The 21,387-nt window shown below is 30.5% G+C and overlaps 1 protein-coding gene across 1 annotated transcript; it reads right to left on the reverse strand.

Annotated features, from left to right (window-relative positions):
• Nucleotides 1–8,987: 8,987 nt before the first annotated feature.
• Rcd-1 (Required for cell differentiation 1) lies at nucleotides 8,988–12,402 on the reverse strand. The gene is made up of 7 exons (XM_076399204.1): nucleotides 12,214–12,402; nucleotides 12,008–12,122; nucleotides 11,687–11,824; nucleotides 11,452–11,629; nucleotides 11,207–11,401; nucleotides 11,008–11,099; nucleotides 8,988–9,773 (listed from the first exon to the last, which is right to left on the reverse strand). The coding sequence occupies exons 1-7, from the start codon at nucleotides 12,230–12,232 to the stop codon at nucleotides 9,617–9,619; spliced, it is 894 nt and encodes a 297-aa protein (XP_076255319.1). The 5' UTR covers nucleotides 12,233–12,402; the 3' UTR covers nucleotides 8,988–9,616.
• Between the last annotated feature and the right edge of the window lie 8,985 nt (nucleotides 12,403–21,387).

A 21,387-nucleotide genomic window follows, 5' to 3' on the forward strand; every position in this document is an offset into this window, starting at 1 on the left:
TTTACCTTGCCAATCCTTCTGTATGGCCCCGAGACTTAGACACTGTTACAAGCCTTTCAAATACAATACAAGGAAAATTCTTCATATTTTTCTCAGGAATTGTATTAGAAAGAAAGTAATTCGTTTAAGATGTACGAATGTTGAACAGTTGAGGAATGAAGATGCAGATTACGATGTTTTGAGCATATCTATCAAACGAAAAGTGGACGAATTCATCACAAATTTCTGTGACGAAATATAGAAGAGGATACTAACATTGAAACCATCAAAAACAACCAAAACCAAATCGCTCTATCGAAAATTTAGAGAAGCATAAAAAAACGTATCACTTCTAAATAACTCTAGGTTTAAATGAAGAGTAATAAAGTCGAATTTAAAAAATTTTTTCTTAAATTTCTTAGTTATTCCAGGTTTACAATATAATAATAAATAGGATACATTGAAATAAAAAATAACTACCAATAAAAATATGATAATTGATACTAGGATAATAAATAATTTTAAATAGTCCAATAAATTATCTTTTAAACAGGTTGACAAAAATACTGATCTATATTAAATAAATTAATCGCTCATGTAAATTTAAATGATGTAATCGTCTTGATCACAATAAACAACATGATTTAGTATATTCCTCTGATATAAAACCAGTACATTCTTAAGTCTAATAAAATAAGTTTCATTATATTATGGTTTGGTTCGCTTCAATCTTCTGATTTCATGCATGTTGTCTAGTAGCCGTATTGCTTCCACGTTGCGGTAATTTAGCAACATTATTTCATGTTTTTAGCAATAAGCATTGGTAATTAACCGTAGAACTTTGTCTTGGCTACGTTGGATTACTAGTTGATTTGACCTCTTGGTGCAACCCCAAATTTGCACCCCATAGGTCTAAATTAGATTTATGATTGACTGATAAACCAATCTATTTGATTTTGGGTCAACTTGAGAGTATCTTCAGACTGACCAGTGCAGTTGCTTGACTTTGAGTCTAATCTACTCTGCTTTTTGTCTAACATGATGTATCCAATCTAACCTACTATCGAAATGTATTCCGAGGTATTTAGCTGATTCTGCTTGAGGAATCGGGCATCCGCCATCCGTCAAGTGATATAATTAGATTTTTTCCAATTCGACGCAATACAAAATTAACATATTATAATTATTTTTAATGAATCAAAGGTTTTTACTAGTATTCAAAGTACTGTTACACTTCTTTTGAGGTTATTTTTTAACAATTTGTTCAATTTTATAAAAACAGAAATCAAACAAAGCTCAGCTCTACCATCTGACATCATTCCAAAACAAGTAAAAATCAAGTATAAAATCAGTAAATTCCTATATGGATTCATCGCTTGTCTTGTTAATATTTAGCTTGAATGTATTGCTAAGCTACATCTAGGCTTGCATTTCCACATTCTCGAACTTTCTAAATTCTTCGTCAACTGTGTAAGAGTTACCACGTCCAAAGTCAACAATGACACGTTTTTATCAATGTAGAATCATCAGAAAAAATGTTACTTACCATTCTGCTAAATGATACATAATCAAAAATAAAGCCTAATTTGACATGATTATAATATAAACCTTGTCCAAGACCAAGCAACATAAGTCACACCATCTATAATAAATCCATCAAATATAATTCACAGTTCTAATACTTAAATTTGACTAATATATACAAAAGTGTAGCTAAATACGATTCGGTAATAATGGACGTAGCAAAGAAGACGCGTTTTTATTGTTCAAAATTGGCTTTATTCATCAACGTAATCACCATCAAGAGTAACACAATCATTCCAGCGCCACTCGAACATTTCACCAGTTGCTGTCCATTCAAATGATGATCGTTTGGATTCTAGGGTGAAGTGATGGATTCATATTCCATCCATTGTCACATACCGATGCAATATTTCTGGTTTGTTACGTTCAAACATCGCCAAACGCTGTGCAGAATCATTAATACGTTCATGTTTTTGGTCAACAGTGAACAAACTCGACACCTATTTTGAACAGAGCTTTCTCGTAGTCAAGTGTTCATGCAATATAAAACCAACACGCTCTTTTTATATCTTTACGATGTTAACTACCTCATTCAACTTCACTTTCCGATCATTCAAAACGACTTTATGGGTTATTTTTATATTTTCTGGTGTTAGCAACTAATTTGGACGTCCACTGCTTTCTGCATCATCAGTGTCTCTACGACCACGTTTGAAGTCAGCAAAGCAACGTTTAATTGTTGTTTCTGATGGAGCGGAGTCCTTATAACATTTTTCAAGCCATTGTTTTGCTTAAACGGTATTTTTCCCATCAATAAGCAGTGTAAAATTAAAACACGAAATTGTTTTTGATCCATAGCTTTGAACATAACAGAAGTAGTGTCATGAAATTTTAACAACTTTCTTTTGAAGGTTAGTACTAACTGAAAAAGCGGTGAATGGAATAAAACTAGTGCCATGTATGTGTTAATTGTCAGATATCAAATATGGAAGAATAATTTGCTTAAGTAAATTTCAAAACAAATATTAATGAAAACAACCATTAAACCACATAACCTAACTGTTTTATTCAATAAATTCAATTAATTATTTTGAATTTTTTCTACAGAAAACAGTAGTTTTGCATATTATATTATTCCGTCATATCCCAATTATCATTTTTGCATTGTGAGTCAATAGCAATGCACGTCCCAGAGGAACAACAAAGTTCGAAAACAATGAACCACAACTCTTATTGAATGAAAACCCAGCTCGAACTATAAAAGAAACTTCAGATGGCTAAAACATTGAGAAATCAACTATTTTTAGGTGTTTATAATAATATCCAACCCAAAGGTCTCTTTCGAAGAAGAGTTTTCTATAGCGTATGGTGATTGGCAATGAAAAGTGGATCTACGACTCTTAATTCGAAGCAAACATCATGGTAAGTCCAGAAGAGCCGTCCACATCAATACCAAAATAGAATATTCATAGCCCTAAAGTATTGCTGCGTATATAGTAAAATCAACCAGGTGTAATGTGTTACGAGCTGCTAAAACTGACAATCAAATTGTTACAGCAGATGTGCTTGGTTGGCACATGATTTCGAAATGCTGAAGATATGCGAAAATGGATCAATAGTTAGATTGCGGACAAACCCTCATCGTTCTTTTGACATAGAATAACCATGTTGCCAGAAAGATGAAAAAAGTAGTAGAAAATGACGAATTTTTTTTTTAAATATCCCCTCTATTAATATGAAAAATATGCTGCGAAAAGTCGTCGTATTTCAATATTATAGTCCAGTTGAGTAAATTTTTTTGAAGCATTGATCATTTTGTGCAAATGTTTTCGCAAATCCAATCTGTGCATTTGTTGGTGCCAAAAAGATGAAATCGAACATGAACTTCTAAAACTTCGCCTAATACAATTCATATTCAAGTATTTTTGCGTCAAAGCCATGTATAAGCGAATTTTCAGTGATGTTGCGTATTGTTATTATATTTGACTTATCATTGCGTATCTTTTTTATTGAAATAACTATTTGTTGTACTTACTCCTTTCTAGACTAGTATGCTAATGTTGAAATTCAGTTCGAAGAATATTCAATTTATCTCCAAAGTTTTAAGATTTTGATTAAAACAAAAAAAAGTGACACTTCAGCATTAACAGTAATCCTTAACATAACAAAAAAGCTTTGATTTTTTCCCCTAATTTATAAGTTAAAATAGACGAGTTAACTTGATATGGAGGATATTTATGATAACATTACTTACAACTAGAATCGCCATCTATCTAAATCCTCCACGATTAAGTAGTACACTTAATATAATTTCTTTCCAAAGATGTTTCTGTTTCTTCGGAAAAAGATGAATTCTCAACATGAAAACAGAACAAGTTTTATTGATTGATGGGCTAGAAAACCCAACTGTTTGTAAACAATAAATTAAATAAGAAGAGTCGATTAATCTCAACACCGTGTCATTGCGGGAAGGTTTAATAATATAACAACATTAATGGTAGAAGCATTTACGTTATAAGTTGTAGACATTTACAAGAAACCTCATTAAGTTGACCTAAGTAAAGATTTCTGTATTCCAGAAATCAGTCAGATTAAAACAATATCTCATCAATGTTTATGTTATGTTTTTTCTGTTTCAAAAACAATATGCAATACAGTGTCAACAACAATTGTATTCGTTGATTTTATAGAACTACCGTGTTTTATAGAAAGAAATATTTGAAAGATTATTCTTCTAGTTCTACTGCCTCTAGACGCTTTTTTTTATTTACTACCGCAAACTGTTTCTTTATGTTAAATATACTTAAAAAATGAAAAACTTATATTATTTAATATAAATTGTAGGATAACTTAACACCCTTTAAATTTAACATTAGCGTATATGTTAATATATTTTTTGAATCATAAGATTCCTTATTATTTCATCTGCCTTCATTAGTTTGATAATTAAACAGATTTTCTATTAAGTGATTTAAGAACATTCGAAATATATAATTATATTTGGTCGCTCCCTTAGTTCAAACAAAAAAAAGCAATTATAACACTAACCTATATTTCACTTTATCGTATGTAATAAATATATAAATATATAGGTTCTATATTGGAAGACTATTGTTTATTATTTTGATTGATTCTAAAAATGTACAAATATAAAACGTATTTGCTGCATAAAATAAATTTCCTCATTTATTACTAACTCTGTCCTTGTTTAATGATCTATAGAATAGGGTTGGGCACTAGTAGTGTCAATTTTAGAGCAGTTATGTACCTAGTATCTTAACAAATTTACTAAAAGGGCATCAAAGATAACGAAATATTAAAGCATGAAAACGTAACACATAACAATGCACATTCGTTCTTTAGGAATGTTATTTTGAATGAATCTTTTTGACCGCCAGTAGGTGAAATGATCTCAAGACAATGGTACTAAATACAGCCAAAATGTTCTATCGCTAAATACTAAGATACTTTTTGGAATCCCCTACTCACTTACCTCAAAAGATTTAACGGATATTTGAAGGTGTAAGAGACACTGAAGACATTTAGTATTATTATTATAATTATTATTAACGGATTTAAATATCACCAACAGTAAACACTTTTAATGTACCAATTGATTTTTTTAATTTATCTATTTTGTCATTGCATCGAAATGTACATGTAGTGTTCGTTGTATATCGCCAACAAAAGACCCTAGAGCTTGATAAATAAAACTAAAAATGTTCAGTTGCTTTATCAAAACGTTTATTATAAACAAACAGAAGAAATACAAAAGAAATCATAGGCTAAAAGGGCTAAAAATAAATACAAAGCAAGTACCTTGTACTAATCTACGATAAACCTATTATATTTTCGTTATAAACTGAACACAAACGATAACAATATCATGTAACATTATCACAGTATTCATCACATTGTTTTAAAATGTCGAAAATTTACTACGCGATACGGTTTTCACATTCATCACGATGGCTGCTTAATTATGAACGGTATACGGGCGTATGCGGACCCCAAGTTCTCTGTTACCGGCTACCGCCGTCGTGACAGTGGTGTCTCTGAGATCGCGTACCTCCAACGAGGTTACATAAAACGGGGAGAATGCAGTGGCGGGCGATAGCGGGCCCGCCCTTCTGACCTAGAAAGGCGAACGACTTATCCTAGTCACTACTATCCCATTAGATACGGATAACTGACCTATGTAATGCCGAACGGCTAGTTTTATCGTGCTACAAATAATTGATAACGTTCTGCATTTTAAAATATTACCCTATATTCCTGATATTTATAGTTGGTTGTTGCGGCATATTCAAAAAGATTTTATAAAGTTCTTACATCTTACTATATTTTTCATGCTAAATTGTTATTCAATAAATTATAATTTTCATTATACAGCTTTTCATTATACTACTTGAAATTAGGGAATTCATTAAAGAATGACGAAAAGCTAGAAGAGTATGGCACAGAACCGTAAATGAATATAAAAAGAATTGCTTCGAAAAATGTGTAACAAGTCAATTGAAAAGTCCCCGGCCTGACACATAGATGGCGCTACTAGAATTAAATCCATATGTTTTTTAGTTAGCCCTAACCCTCAAAAGATGCGTGTATAAATTTGACAGCTGTCGGAGCATTAGTCTGTGAATTAAATAATTTTGAGTGAAGCAACTTTTGTTATTATGAAAAGAATCGATAAAAACGAATTTCGCGTTTTGATAAAATATTGCTTTTTCAAGGGAAGGTATGCTAAGTTTAGATGTGGTAAAATGAGCACCGAAAACGGTGAACGCAGTAGACGCCCAAAAGAGGTTGTTACCTACGAAAAAAACCAAAATAAAATCCACAAAATGATTTTGAATGGCCGTAAATTGAAATTGAATGAAATAGCGGACACTCTAAATATATCAACTGAACGTGTACATCAAATAATTCACGAATATCTGGGTATGAGAAAGCTTTGTGTAAAGTGGGTGCCGTGCCAGCTCACTTTTGACAAAAAACAACGACGAGTTGATGATTCTGAGCAGTGTTTGAAGATAATCAAACATAATAAACTCGAGTTCTTGCATCGATATGTGACAATGGATGAAACATGACTCAATCATTTCACTCCGAAGTCCAATCGACAGTGGACTGCACACAATGAACCCACTCCAAAGCGTGGGAAAACGCAACAGTTGGCTGGCAAAGTGGTCAAGCGTCTGTATTTTGGGATGCACATAGAATAATTTTCATTGACTACCTTGAAAAAGGAGGGACCATCAACAGCGACTATAACATAGCGTTATTAGACCGTTTAAAGGACGAAATCGGCGAAAAACGGCCACATTTGAAGAAACAGAAAATGCTGCTTCACCAAGACAATGCACCGTGTCACAAGTCAGTGAAAACGATGGCAAAAATCCATGCATTGGGCTTCGAATTGCTTCGCCATCCACCTTATTCTCCAGATCTGGCACCCAGCGACTATTTCCTGTTCTCAGGTTTCAAAAGAATGCTCGCTTGAAAGAAACGTTCGTCGAATGACGAGGTGATCGCCGAAACTGAAGTCTATTTTGAAGTAAAGGAGAAATCGTACTACAAAAACCAAAAAGTTGGAGAGCCGCTATAATCAGTGTATCACCCTTGAAGGGAATTATGTTGAATGAAAAAAACTAATTTTGCCAAAAAATGTGTTTTAGTATGGTAGTCCGGGGACTTTTCAATTGACCTGTTAGCTAACGTATTCCAACCGAATGATATATAATCTACAATAGATATAAATGCTGTTTATCAGCCCGATGTAGTTATTAATCTGATTTCTCCAATAGAAATTTCCACAGAAATTGACAACAACCTCAATCCTAAAAAGACTCCTAGAATTGATGAGAAAAAGAGCTGTCACGAAAAACAATAATCAAGTTGACATATAAATTCCATGCCTGTTTGAGACTGAAGTATATTTCGAAATATCTTTACACACCGGCAGAACTAGTTAGATCTTACAGGCCTTTTCCACTGCCTATCTGCGATATCAAAATTATTTAAGGAACTTCCTTTAAAATGTATCAAACCTTTTATAGAAATACCATATTTTCAATTTGGACTTCGAAATCACCACTCCGACAATCGATCAAGTACACAGAGTAACAGCAGTTGTTGGAAAGGTATTCAAGGAAAAGAAATACTGCCCTGTAATATTCCTGGACGCCTCACAAACTTTTGACCGAGTATGGCATTTGGGATTAATCTACAAAATGAACAAACTGCTACGGCGGAATTACTGTCGACTGTCTGAATCAAATCATTCCTAAAGAAAATTTAGAGTCACGCATTGAAGGGCATTCTCAACACTTAAACCTATTTCCGCTGGAGTTTCACAGGGTAGTGTTTTGGGACCATTCCTGTATGAGCTCTATACTGCTGATATCGCAAGAATAACAAAAAAGAGTACTTAGAACATTTGTCCACGACACGTCTATCGCAACAATAGGAAGACCATCCAAAGACTGAAATCAAAACGTATGAAGATTAACTGATTAATTAATCTGAAAAAAATTAATTGAAAAATACTAGAAATACGATGCCGTTAAAGTCTTGTAACAACATTAAACACTAATTAACCAACAATATTATATACTTAAAAACATCAGCATTGTACTTAAACATGAGAGATAACAAAAATATTTATGCAATAAAAGAATTTGTTTGGTTTGTTACATTAATTAGCCTTCATAATATTTTAATAAACTGTTTAAATCTTAATAAAGCTTAAAGCTTTTAATATTAAAGTGTTACTCACTAATAAAGTGTTAAATAATAACTGTTAATGACCGGTTCGAAAACCCCTTAATATCAAAAAATTAAAAATCGTAAAACAAATATAAAAAAATCCATGTATAAATAAAACTATTAATTATATATGGAATTCAATCGGCCAAAAGCTATATATGGGAAATGTTTACAATATTTTTAGGGTTTCTGAATATTCCTGAAATGTATCTACATTAATACATTTAATCAATTAAATAGTTCAAGTAAGATTTGATTTTATGTATGATGTAGATGTATACAACTGTTATACTTCAATTGTTTTTAAACCTAAATCAATTATTGTCGTTAAGATATTACTTATTCTTATTATCATAATTATTAACATTATCAACATGGTTGTTGCATATTGTATTTAAAATAACAACTTAAAATTTATATATATATATATATATATATATATATATATATATATATATATATATATATATATATATATATATATATAACTAATATATATAACTATACTATAACTAATCATTCTTCATCAAAAATTATATACATATCATACAAAATTTCTACAAATCTAAAATGTAGATAACTAAAATAGGCCATTTTATTGTTTTTATTCCAGTTATATTTAAAGAATCAATTGGGTTACAGTATTTCTAATCAGAAATGTTGGGATTTAATTATATAGTGGTGAAGAATATCAAAAAATAAAATAATTTCAAACATAATTAATCAAATAGTCTTTATTTGTAAAAGATTTTACACACATTCATCTATAATGATTCAGTTCCATCAGAACTACTACTTCATACTACTCAATAAAATTAATTTATTACATAACATAAAATGTACATAGTTAAAGCCAATAATTTTGAAATATATTTTGAAAAATAGCACTATATACAAAAATACATATCAACCTTTCAATACTATATCCAACATTGAATGAACTTAAAGTGTAGTTCTATATTAAATATATTTGCCAGTAGCAACCTGCTGATGTTTTTATCACTGTAAAATCGCATTAAAGAAAACAATTTGGGCGTTATTATATAATTAAAATTTATATTACATATAAAAGCAAAAATAATGTGAAAGTATAAATTTTACATATTACATGCCGGAGGTGAAAGAAAAATAAAACAAAAGAATCTCTTATCTTGTATATAAAGATTCTAACTTTACAATATGATAGGTATGTTTGACAAAATAGGTCCAAAATAGTAGTTAATAAATACATGAGCAGCAGTTCAACTGCAAAATCATCACATACTGTCGTTCGCATCTCAAAATGTCGTCATATTTATACATTATTTAATTAAAGCCTTTGACCTCGTTGGATTATTTCAATCCGCTACTGTGGGGCAAGCGGAGACATGCCCGCTGGTGACTCTAGATTTTTTAACAATTGTTGCAGCCAATGTTTCGTTGATTTATCCTCTTGAAGACATACATTAAATGTACTATCTTTCAAGTGATCAGGTAAACATTGTCGCAAAGCTTCCCTTGCCCTATAACAATAAAACAATGATCTTACACTGATCGAGTCGGGAACAAAATATATTTTCTTCAAAATGATATTATTTTTTCTGGCTTATGGTAATTAACTATCATTAAAAGCTACTAATAAAGATAACAAATATTATTAATCCCTTTATTAATATAATAAACATCTACTCTTTTATCAGATATATTTATAACTTGTGCATATATTAAATACAATGAGAGAATATGCGTTTTCAATTTCATCCATTTTATTCAAAGGCAATTTATTCACACATATTTCAAACACTAACAAATGGTATATATGCCGTTTCGATTGACTACCTTGTGTCACTATAACATTTTATTTCCAATCACTTCCAACACTTAGGAATCAGCTCCTACTGGGATTCCATCCCAATCTTTTTAGCACTTTATTGACGTACATAATTCACTTTTCATGGATCATAATCAACATTTGAAAAATAACTCAATTTTTGTCGGATTTGTTAAATTTTTCAGTAGTAATGAGGAATCCAAGTACAGAGCTTGTTTTGGTATCCACTCTTATGTAAAGGATTAAAAACTTAAGACACCAATGTTTAGCAAAATCTCGATATAAAATATATCGATTTATATCCATATATCACAAATTTTTTCAACACCATCGTCAAATTCATCTTTGACACTGAAATTTACGGAATCTATGAGAGCAAACCATCTCTGATACTGGAATTCACTTAAACATCCATCACAAGAAACACCACAAAATCTTCAGTTATCCTACACTACATGCTTTTTCGAAAGCAGTAGGTCAAAATATGACAAAAATTACTTTTGGGCTGATAAAATGAATGATACTACCTCTATATCAAGAATATTCTATGGAGAGTCTAAAGCCATCTATTAGGAAAATTAGACATTTCTTTTCCCCCATACTTTAAATATTTAAATGGGTATATAACATTTCAAATGATCTTTCTGTTTTTGAAACAATCTTTTATAAAGAATATGTACTGTTAATGCTTAATTTATAAATATTCAGAATAATATATAAATTAAACAGTGAGACAACAAATAATTTATTACCATAAGTCATGTCAGTATGACACAAGTCTCATTATATTAAAAATTGACAACTTTGTCAAAATAATGTAATTTAATGAGTTTTGTTTAATGAGAAAATATTCAATTAATTCTGTAAGTTCCTACCTCATATTATTTATTTCAGAATTATGTTATATTTAATGACATTAAACTTACCTTGGGTTATCTGATAATCTTAAATAGCACCTAACAACATGTTTTAACAATCTTGCCGAAGGTTCCTTTGCGAGAGATATAACCATTTTTCCCTAAAATTAACCAAAATAAACCATCTGAAATATCAAGATGGCAACAATGTGCGAAAACTGCAGGAATAGCTAAATATAAGCGGTTGAATACATTATAAGCACCTTACCAATATCATGGCTACATGACTGAATCGTTCGTATGTTTGACAAATGTAGGACAATCCACTTTCATCCAATAAAATCTTCTGAAGGATAAAAGTTGCTACAGTTTTACTTAATTCTGACCCAGTTTCCATAATTCTTAAGCAAAGTGGTATGATTTCAGTTGTTAACAAAAAAGTAATAACTTCCTGTTCATCAGTCTATAAAAGCTGATGTTAAGGCAATCTTTAAGCCAGAATTAAATACGAACCTTTACAAGTGCTCCTATTACGCCTAAACTAGTTAATCTTAAATATTCAAATGGTCGAGTTTTTGACACTGTGTGAAGAAATGAATAAAGAAATAAAGGAATATGGGCCATCAAAAATTGTGATCTGGTTTCTGGATGGGAAGCAACACATTGTAGAAGAGCCAAAGCATTACAAACCCTTAAAACAGTACATCATTATAATATATTCAACACAAGATATATGAACGTCCTGTACCTATTTGATTGATGAGCTGTAAGTGTAGGTGGATTAATTGCTGGATAAATCATTAAAATTTCTTGAAGTAAAGCTGCTATAGTCCCAAAGCTGTTCCAGAGCATTGGAGCCAAATCGGGTACTATTTCTCTTTTTTTGCTAAAATCAAATTTTCATTATGCATAACCAAAAAAAAACATCACTCCTGTTACAAAAGAAAACATCCAAACTAGCTAATTATATCACTTTATTCACAACAAAATAGATATATTTGTCAGGTTAATTAAATGATATTTCATACACAACATGATAAAATGTTACCAAGCCTAGGTAAGTAAGTACCTTAATTCAAGAAGTGCATTTTCTCTAGTTTCAGGACTGGTTAGTTCTAATATAAACTGGTACACTCTTTCTCTTTCAATAGATGCATTTCCAGGACTTTGTTGAGTAGTCATTTCTACAAATAAACATAACATTATCAAAGATGTGCTAATTAAAAATAAAGCATAATCCTAGTGCAATATGCTATAGATATAGGTTACCCTTACCGTTTACAACACAAAACATCAAATTAAATAATAATCACTGGTACAGCAAATCACAAACAAATAGGGTTAGCCAATTAATATTGTTCTTATTATTTATAAATTGTTAAATAAAATTCTTGACAGGCAAAAACAAATTGAAACGTTGTGTTCATTTTAGTTACCAGATAATTCTCAAAAGCAATTTCGTATGGAACACGCCGATGACGTCACAGAGACAATTCTAGATGTGCACTGAAAAGCGCCTGCATTCATATATAATGCCGAAACAGATCCCATTAGTAAGCTTCAGCCTGCCATCTGTAGGCCGTAGAAAGCTTATTATTTCGAAACTGTCTCTTAATAGATGGCGGGAGGGCGTTTAAAATAAACTGAATAAATGTATCTTTATTTCAAGTCATTTAATAAATAACAAATGAGAATTAGAATAATTTAGAATTAAATCTATACAAACAGTCATTGATTATTCCGGCAATAAATTATTTAAATTTTCCATCAACACTTTGTCGTAGAGTATGTTTATGATCATATGATTTATGTTGAAAGTTAAAAAAATTTAGGTATTGACATTTTAATTTCATATATTATTGTGATTTGGATTTTTAGAAGAAAGTAATGCTGGTAATTTACAGGTATTTATGTAACAAAACGGTTAAAATAAAGATAATTTTGAAGTCTAACCTAATTATTTCGTACCTAACGGTTATAGATATTTTAAATTATATTTCATAAAATATATTTTAAATATTAAGTATATTAACATCTCTTGAGTACGTTATTAATTAGCATTAATAATTTCGATATATTAGTTTCTATAGCTATATTACAACGACATTTTTGCTTCGTATATCTAATTATCAACATCATATACAGGCAAGAACTTTATTCGACATAGATATGTCATTATTTAACTTATATTTAACTTTAATAAATAAAAATCCATTTAGATTTCTTTCATTTGTTTTAAAACCATTAAATGTCTATAATTCATATGTCAATAAAAATAGAAAATTATTGAATTTAATAACGAAATGAAGTTATTAAAGCATCAACTTCATAGTCTATATAAAATAGTCATCAAGTATATCGCAATGAAACCCTTTTCTATTTACACATATTAGTTTGAAAGGCCATTACTTTTATAATAGATTTGGATAGATAGATATAGAGATTTTGTTGTTTGACAATGAAGTTTGACATGAAACATGAAATTAATTGTAAATCATTTGATATTTGTTGCTATAACGTTTTTATTAATTTAATAATTCCCAGCTAAAACTAATTGGTTCAATATTATGATATATCACTTTATAAAAAGAAAAAATAACGGTTTAAAAAAGGTGAATTGCAATCCAACTAATTTTTTAGCTTGTTCATAAGTTTGTGTATGTTGGATAATGTCCTGTTGATTGAAAAATATGTCTGGTGGTACAAGTTTCAGCACCATCTAACAACTCACAGACTAATAAATGCGCTAAATTTGATCCCACCATAAAGACTTATTAAAATGGATACAATCCAACGTATTCGTTTTTTCTCTAAAGCAATATTTATTGATACTAAAAATTATTTTAAAAATAATAGTTCTAGTAATGGTTTTTATGGATTTTCTTTTGTTATTACTAGTATTTGATTTGAATCTATATAACCTTTATTATCTTGTATATTTTTGTGAATATTAGTCACATTTTAAAATTAACCAAAAAAAAAAAAACTTAGATACTACTGCAAACATAGGGTGAATAATATTATCCTCTTATAAAATCATGTAAATATACATATTGGTAAAAATAGTTGTGATTTTGAATACATCTAAATCATCTGATCAATAGAAAAAAATCAAAGATGAAGAATCAGAGATCAAACTAACAGACAATTTGATGAAAAATCAGTATGGAGTGTTGCAACGATTAGCCGATCGTTAAAAGACAACAAACGTTACTGTAATTTAAGAGGAAACAGAAATACTCATAGAAAACACGAGGAAACCTCTTCTTAATACCGCAATTCTTGTAAATTCCAAAGTAGGACTTAGACTAGGGATGCAGAAAAATTATCGATATTTCAAAGGTTCATCAAAAATATCACTACTCTTTAAAATATTTTTTGGGCTATTTCGCTATTTTTATTTTTTCTTAAAAATATCGATATATTTTTTATACTTGTTACAAATATATATATATATATATATATATATATATATATATATATATATATATATATATATATATATATATATATATATATATATATATATATATATATATATATATATATGGAAATATCGATATTTTTTTCGGTGGCCAACACCCCTAACTTAGACTAAAAATAACCAAAGCATGAGTTTTTGTAGTAAATTGGGATGGAAAGATTTCTTAAAGAATCGTTTCTCGATTCCGATTTTATTTTCATATTTTTCGATTCTACGAACCGATTAATCGAACGCAACATTCGATTCTTTCGATTTTATTCGATTCTAAATCGAAAGATTAATATTTTTTAAATACCATAATAATACAAAAATAATAATATAATTTTGTGACCTATACAAAAAATTAAATTACCAACAAATCTAAATTAATATATTTGTTTGGGTTCGGCAATGACTTCAAAGTAATCAATTGGTAGTAGCTAAAATAATATTGTAAATAAATAAATAGGTTTGTTTTTTTATATTTAAAGTCTCCTTTTTACCAACGAGGGTTTATCTGGACTGGACCTACAGTTTAACGTGGGCTAGGAACAACGGTTCTCGGCATTAAGCCTACCGACTGGCGAGGGATCAACTTAGAGGTCATCCCAGAAGACATCCGGTCTTACCCAGCCTGGATATTGGCGTGACTGGGATCATTTTCCTTGTCGAATTTTACACTTTTGCTTAGGACAATCACAAACATAAATTTTCGACCATGCCCCAGCAGTATTCGAACCCGCGACTATCGCAACAGTAGGTGGTCTTGTCGTCTTTACCACTGCGCCAACCAAGCCGGCATAAATAGCTTTAGATAGGTTTTTATTAGATTGTTAGATAGCTAAATTGTGTGTATATAGTAGAATAAAAAATACGTATATTAGATAGGCTATATAAGATTTGTATAAGATATAAGATTTTTATTTCGTTATTACAATGATTATTAGGTACATATTTTATATTAAAATGTTTGATTATTTTTTATTTTTTAGTGAGTTCCTTATTTATTTTTTGAAGGCGGTGTTTTTGTTAAAAATATTTTATTCACCATTTAGTGCACTATAGAACTACATAGCCTCCCGCGTTTTGGTTCTCTTAAGTCTGCGTCCTAGTTCAGTGTTGGACAAGAGTTGCAGCATTTCGATGTTAACATGTACGTCTTTCCTGATGTCCTATTAAATGTTGACAGTTGGGTTCCCAAGGTGTCGCTAAAAATTATTGTATCAATGTGCATCCACAATACTTCTCAGGACTATATTCTGAAATACGACATTACTTCTCGTAGAATATTTCTATAACTGTATAGGTCCACGTATTGAAGATCGTTACTGAAGATTATGTCATAATTTTTGGATAAAAGAAGTTAGATTGAAATCTGTCCACGAGATAATCCTAATATGAAGATCATTTTGTATTAGCGTATACCTCCAATTATATGTACGTATCAGTATATTCTCGATTTTTGTACTGAGTAATCGTAATTTCAGTGTTTTCTTTCTTTGATTGCAAGAAATTTGTTCATAACTTTGACTTGAGTGGCATTATCAAATTTTTACATAGTTTAAAAAATTGATATAATAACCGTATACTGCCTAAAAATATGGAAAAAATTTAAAATAATATTTTGTACCTTCATCATAAATGTTCAGTTTTTGATTGAAAAGACCGCATATGCTCCAAATAAAGGGTTTGCAATATAATAAAATATAAATCTTAAATGTTACAAAACTCATTTTTATTCTATTAACATTAACTAATCATAACTTAGTAATATTAAAAACAGGAACCTATATATAATATTATAATACATTAGCGCAAAATTAATTTTTGTTGTTGACAGTTAACCACAGTTAGGCACAGTTAGCATAATCTTTTCCAGGCTTCAAACACGATTTTTTTTGTATCTTATTTGTATATAGTCGTAATCGTTCGATTCAAAATTGAATTAATTTTTTCCCCGTAACGATTCACGGATTCAAACTCGGTCCATTTAATTTATCACTTTTATTTCGTTATCTCGCGGATGTCAAACCAACATACCGAGCTCCTCTTGGTATCCAGTATTGTAATAATATAAAATGGTGGAAAACTGCGTAATGCGGTGGTGAAATATCGGTCTACCTTGATATGTTTAAGAATTTCATCGACTTTTCTTTGAATTTCCGGAATGAAAAGGAGCAAACCAATTCTGATATATTCGTTCGCTTGAGCGCTTAATATCAAATAATTTCGGAGGTAAAAATGCAAAATAACATCTTCCTTCGGGAATCTTCATATTCAAACGAATTCGAAGTCTTATTGAAAGAACGAGTACCACCTAGTTTATAACTAGAATATTCTATGTACTGTTACCTTTCAAACGAGCCATAGTATGTCTGCGTTCAACAAACATAGGCGATTTTAAAGCCATCTACTAGAAAAAACCTTGTCCTTCCTTTTACTTTTTCCATAACATATTTATATTTAAGATGATATTTACATCCAGATCTCGATCTTCACTGTTGAAATATAAGCACGACGCTTATTAATTTCTGCATCCCAATTGCCTATAAAATAATATTGTAAGGAATTTATGATCTGTAACAGGTCAATTGAAAAGTCCCCGGCTTGACACATAGATGCCGTTACTAGAATTAAATTCATCTGTTTTTCAGTTAGCCCTAACCCTCAAAAGATGCCTGTATAAATTTGACAGCGGTCGGATCATTAGTTTATGAATTATAGCATTTTGAGTGAAGCAACTTTTGTTATGGTAAAAAAACGAATAAAAAAGAATTTCGCGTGTTGATAAAATATTGCTTTTTGAAGGGCAAAAATAAAGCTGAACCAAAAACTTGGCTTGATGCCGAGTTTCCGGACACTGCCCCAGGATAATCAACCATCAAGGATTAGTATGCTAAGTTTAGACGTGGTGAAATGAGCACCGAAGACGGTGAACGTAGCGGACGCCCAAAAGAGGTTGTTACCGACGAAAACATTAAAAAAATCCACAAAATGATTTTGAATTACCGTAAATTGATATTGAATGAAATAGCAGACACTCTAAAGATATCAACTGAACCTGTACATCATATCATTCACGAATATTTGGGTATGAGAAAGCTCTGTGCAAAGTGGGTGCCGTGCAAGCTCACTTTTGGCCAACAACGACAAGTTGATGACTCGGAGCAGCGTTTGAAGATGATCAGGCGTAGTAAACCTAAAGTTTTTGCGTCGATATGTGAAAATGGATGAAACATGGCTCCATCATTTCACTCCAAATCCAATCGAGAGCGTTATGGCGTCTGTATTTTCGGATGTGCATGGAATAATTTTCATTGATTACCTTGAAAAAGGAAGGACCATCAACAGCGACTATTACATAGCGTTATTGGACCGTTTGAAGGACGAAGTCACCGAAAACGGCCGCATTTGAGGAAAAAGAAAGTGCTGCTTTGCCAAGACAATGCACCGCGTCAAAAATCCATGAATTGGATTTCGAATTGCTTCCATCGTATTCTCCAGATCTGGCCCCCCAGCGACTATTTCCTGTTCTCATATCTCGGAAGAATGCTCGTTGGGCACACATTTTCGTCGAATGAAAAGGTGATCGCCGGAATTGAAGGCGATTTTCAAACAAAGGACAAATCCTACTACAAAAATGGTATCGAAAAGTTGGAGGGTCGCTGTAATCAGTGTGTCATCCTTGAAGGGAATTATGTTAAATAAAAAAGTAATTTTGCCAAAAAAATGTGGTTTAATATGATAGGCCAGGTACTTTTCAATTAACCTGTTATCTGGTAGTGCTCCACCGCTACTGGTAGGTGATTGATTTGTCCTTGTATCTGTAATTGTTTAGGGTCTTGTTAACTTGTTTCTAATACAAATTGGAATGTTCCATTATTTGAAAACAATCATTACATTTTTGAATGTTGGCCAAGAGGTGGTTAGAATCATTTCGCATCCCAATTACTAATGAACCTAATAGATCTGGTGTTAGACCAATTTTAATACTTTTATATTTCTACCCGCATAACATAACCCTGTAGATTCAACACTGTATATTTGTGTAATGGCATCACTATTGACAAAAGATTGGAATTTTCCCTATCGATCTGTTGGCAACATAATATACTTCCAAGCAGTAGTGAAATGCTGCTAATTCCTCAGACATAAAGTTCTCTGCGAGAACCTAAGTAAGTTTAGAGAAGACGACTCCTTGCCATTCTTGATAATAAAAAAAAGATTCTCGAGCACTAAATTTGTGATTAAATAGTAATAAAATTAAAATTCATTTATAAAGTATCCATTACCATAAGCAATCACAACATATTTCAACTATATTCTTAATAAATGTTCACTCAACCAAAATTAGAATATTGGATTCGAAATTAATATTATATTAATATATATATATATATATATATATATATATATATATATATATATATATATATATATATATATATATATATATATATATATATATATATGTATATCTAATACGATATACTACTGTACAGTAGATAGTCAAAAAAGATACGCTATTCGACCGTTTTGTTCAATTCGTTATATCAGACGAAGATGTACGAACCTTTTCCTGTATAAATTGCGAGGAAAGGACGGAGATAATTGCTTGGAGCAGTTAATTTTATAAGTGCTTATATTTTCCAACGGTAGAATAAGCGAGAGGGAGATGCACATATTCCTTCACATACTAACTTTAAGAAATAAAAGAAGAAAAAATTACTGAATACTATTAACATGCAGTTAATAATTTTATTTTAAACGAAGTATAATTACTTTTATATTTGAATGTTCTGTGGATCTGTAAAAAAGAATGGAATTTTTCTATGGAATGGAATAATACTCCAAAAATGTTTTATCGTATTTTAATATGTTAATTCCTATTTTCAAATAATATACAATAAGAAATATAGACAATATAATAGAACTTAAACAAAACCTAAAAACTAAAGATGTACAATAACCATAAATACTAAATAAAAATTAAACATATACCTAATCACAGAAAAAAAAACGTATTCATGACATAATTAAAAATGATGGCACAATAACTACTAGAGCTTTATTAAATAAAGTAAACGCCTTATTTATTATTGAACCCAAATATTTTTTAACAAAAATCGAGAGACTAATCGAAATATTACCTATTATTGCCAAAAAAGCAGTCAAAAGTATTTTATTAAATTAACAATCTTGAAAAATATCGTTCCAAAATGCTACTATATGAATGTACAATATATTGTTATTTACAAGCAAACTACCAAAAAATCATAATACATATATATTATATATAAATCTATGTAAATAATAATATGAATATAATGCAGAAGAATATGTAAGCATAAATTAGATACATTTTGTCAAGGTTGCGGCTAGGACGATAGAGCCAGAACGTTAAAAATCAGTCGAATGAAACTAGTAGAACCAAAAATAGTCACTAAAAGTACACGACTGAAACAGTCGATAGTAAAAAGTAGTCAATTACTAAACAGTCGATAATCGATTTCAGTCGATAGTTCCCAACACTAATATTCATAGTAATGATTGGTAGTTTTAAGCAATATTCAATATTTTTGTTATATAATAAACCCACAAATAACTATTAATAATAATTTAGAAAACAGTGATAGTGACACTTTGTTTAGGAAAATAAAATTGTGGTTTTTACTATTTTCCTCGCAATTGTTCCATATTTTCTCACCATATAAACCTTCCATGGACTTCTAATAATATTGCAAAACCAAAATTTAACCAAATCGGTTCAGCCATTCTCGAGTTTTAGCAAGACTAACAAACATGTATTTAAAAGAAAATATTTATGCAAGACCAAACAAGATAATTGAATTTTTACAAAGGAAAACGCTTTTTTCAAAGTCAAAGGAATCGAAAACAAACGTTCCTTGAGGGATAAACCGGGAAATAATCCGTAAAAATCGCCCCGAAACAAAATTAAAACTTAGTCGAGCGCCAGCCCAAAACGGTAACGTATGGCAACCTTGAAGGTATATTTCCCCGACAACCCCCCTCGGCACCTTGGGAGAATTTCATCCCCACCGTTTTTGGCGGCTTGGCAGCCATCGCGAAACAGGCGGCACCCCATTCCAAGCGTTCGTTCACCCCTCGGAATTATTTTAAAGTCTAAAACGCGGCGCATCATTGCCAGATTGTGATTAGATCGTTCGGGACGGGCCACGAAACCTTCGAAAACATTCGGAGGGCAATCGAAATTATTTAGCTCGAAGAAAATATGATAAAATAAAGCTTTATCTTACAAGTGTTGAAGAAACTGATTCAAAAATCGCGTTTACAAAGAAGATATGTGCGCTTGTATATTTGAAAAATAATTGTTGAGATTTTTATCCAACATTATGCCCATTTTGGTATTATTTGCATTTTATTTAATACTTCTTTCACCGACTTTAAAACTAAATGATACAACGTTCTGTTTTAACACTGGCCTCTAAAGATTTGAAAACCTAAATAATGCTTCCAGACTGCTTCTTCGTAGATCTACTAATACTTAAAATACATATGTAATAGCATCTAGTTAATTATTAACAATTTAGCTAAACTTCACTATAATTAACACTGTAAGTCAACAAGTAATACTGCTACATAGCTATTTAACAATATTTTAATTTATAATCTATTAATCCCTACTTACTACTGTTTCATTAAATTTTGTTATAATATTTAAAAGTTTTTCCTTTATTTTTATGATTTTATATTTTTGAACCAATATAAAGAATAACCTTAACAAAATAATTCAAAATAGATATAAAAAGTAACACAAAACTACTGTTTTCTGTTTGAATTGTAATTAAGACTTTGGCTTGTTCTTTGCTGAAAAGCCTTAATCTTAAAAAATAATAAGTTGTCATTATTAGAAATAATTTAATAATGTTAATAAATTATTACTCACTATTCTAAAATATTTCACAGCAATTTTTTGTTTATATATCTAGACAGAAACGATACAA

This window comes from Rhynchophorus ferrugineus, unplaced genomic scaffold (assembly GCF_030347505.1).
Source record: "Rhynchophorus ferrugineus isolate W39M unplaced genomic scaffold, kcgeb_rfMv2 rfM3, whole genome shotgun sequence".
NCBI lineage: Eukaryota > Metazoa > Arthropoda > Insecta > Coleoptera > Curculionidae > Rhynchophorus > Rhynchophorus ferrugineus.

Bases quoted from the DNA above. Each gene is read 5' to 3' on its own strand.
- Rcd-1 (XM_076399204.1), bottom strand. The intron at 11,825-12,007 runs GTACTTACTTAC...ATTTGATTTTAG, and splicing joins AATGCACTTCTTGAATTAAG to CAAAAAAAGAGAAATAGTAC. The intron at 11,630-11,686 runs GTACAGGACGTT...TACTGTTTTAAG, and splicing joins ACAGCTCATCAATCAAATAG to GGTTTGTAATGCTTTGGCTC.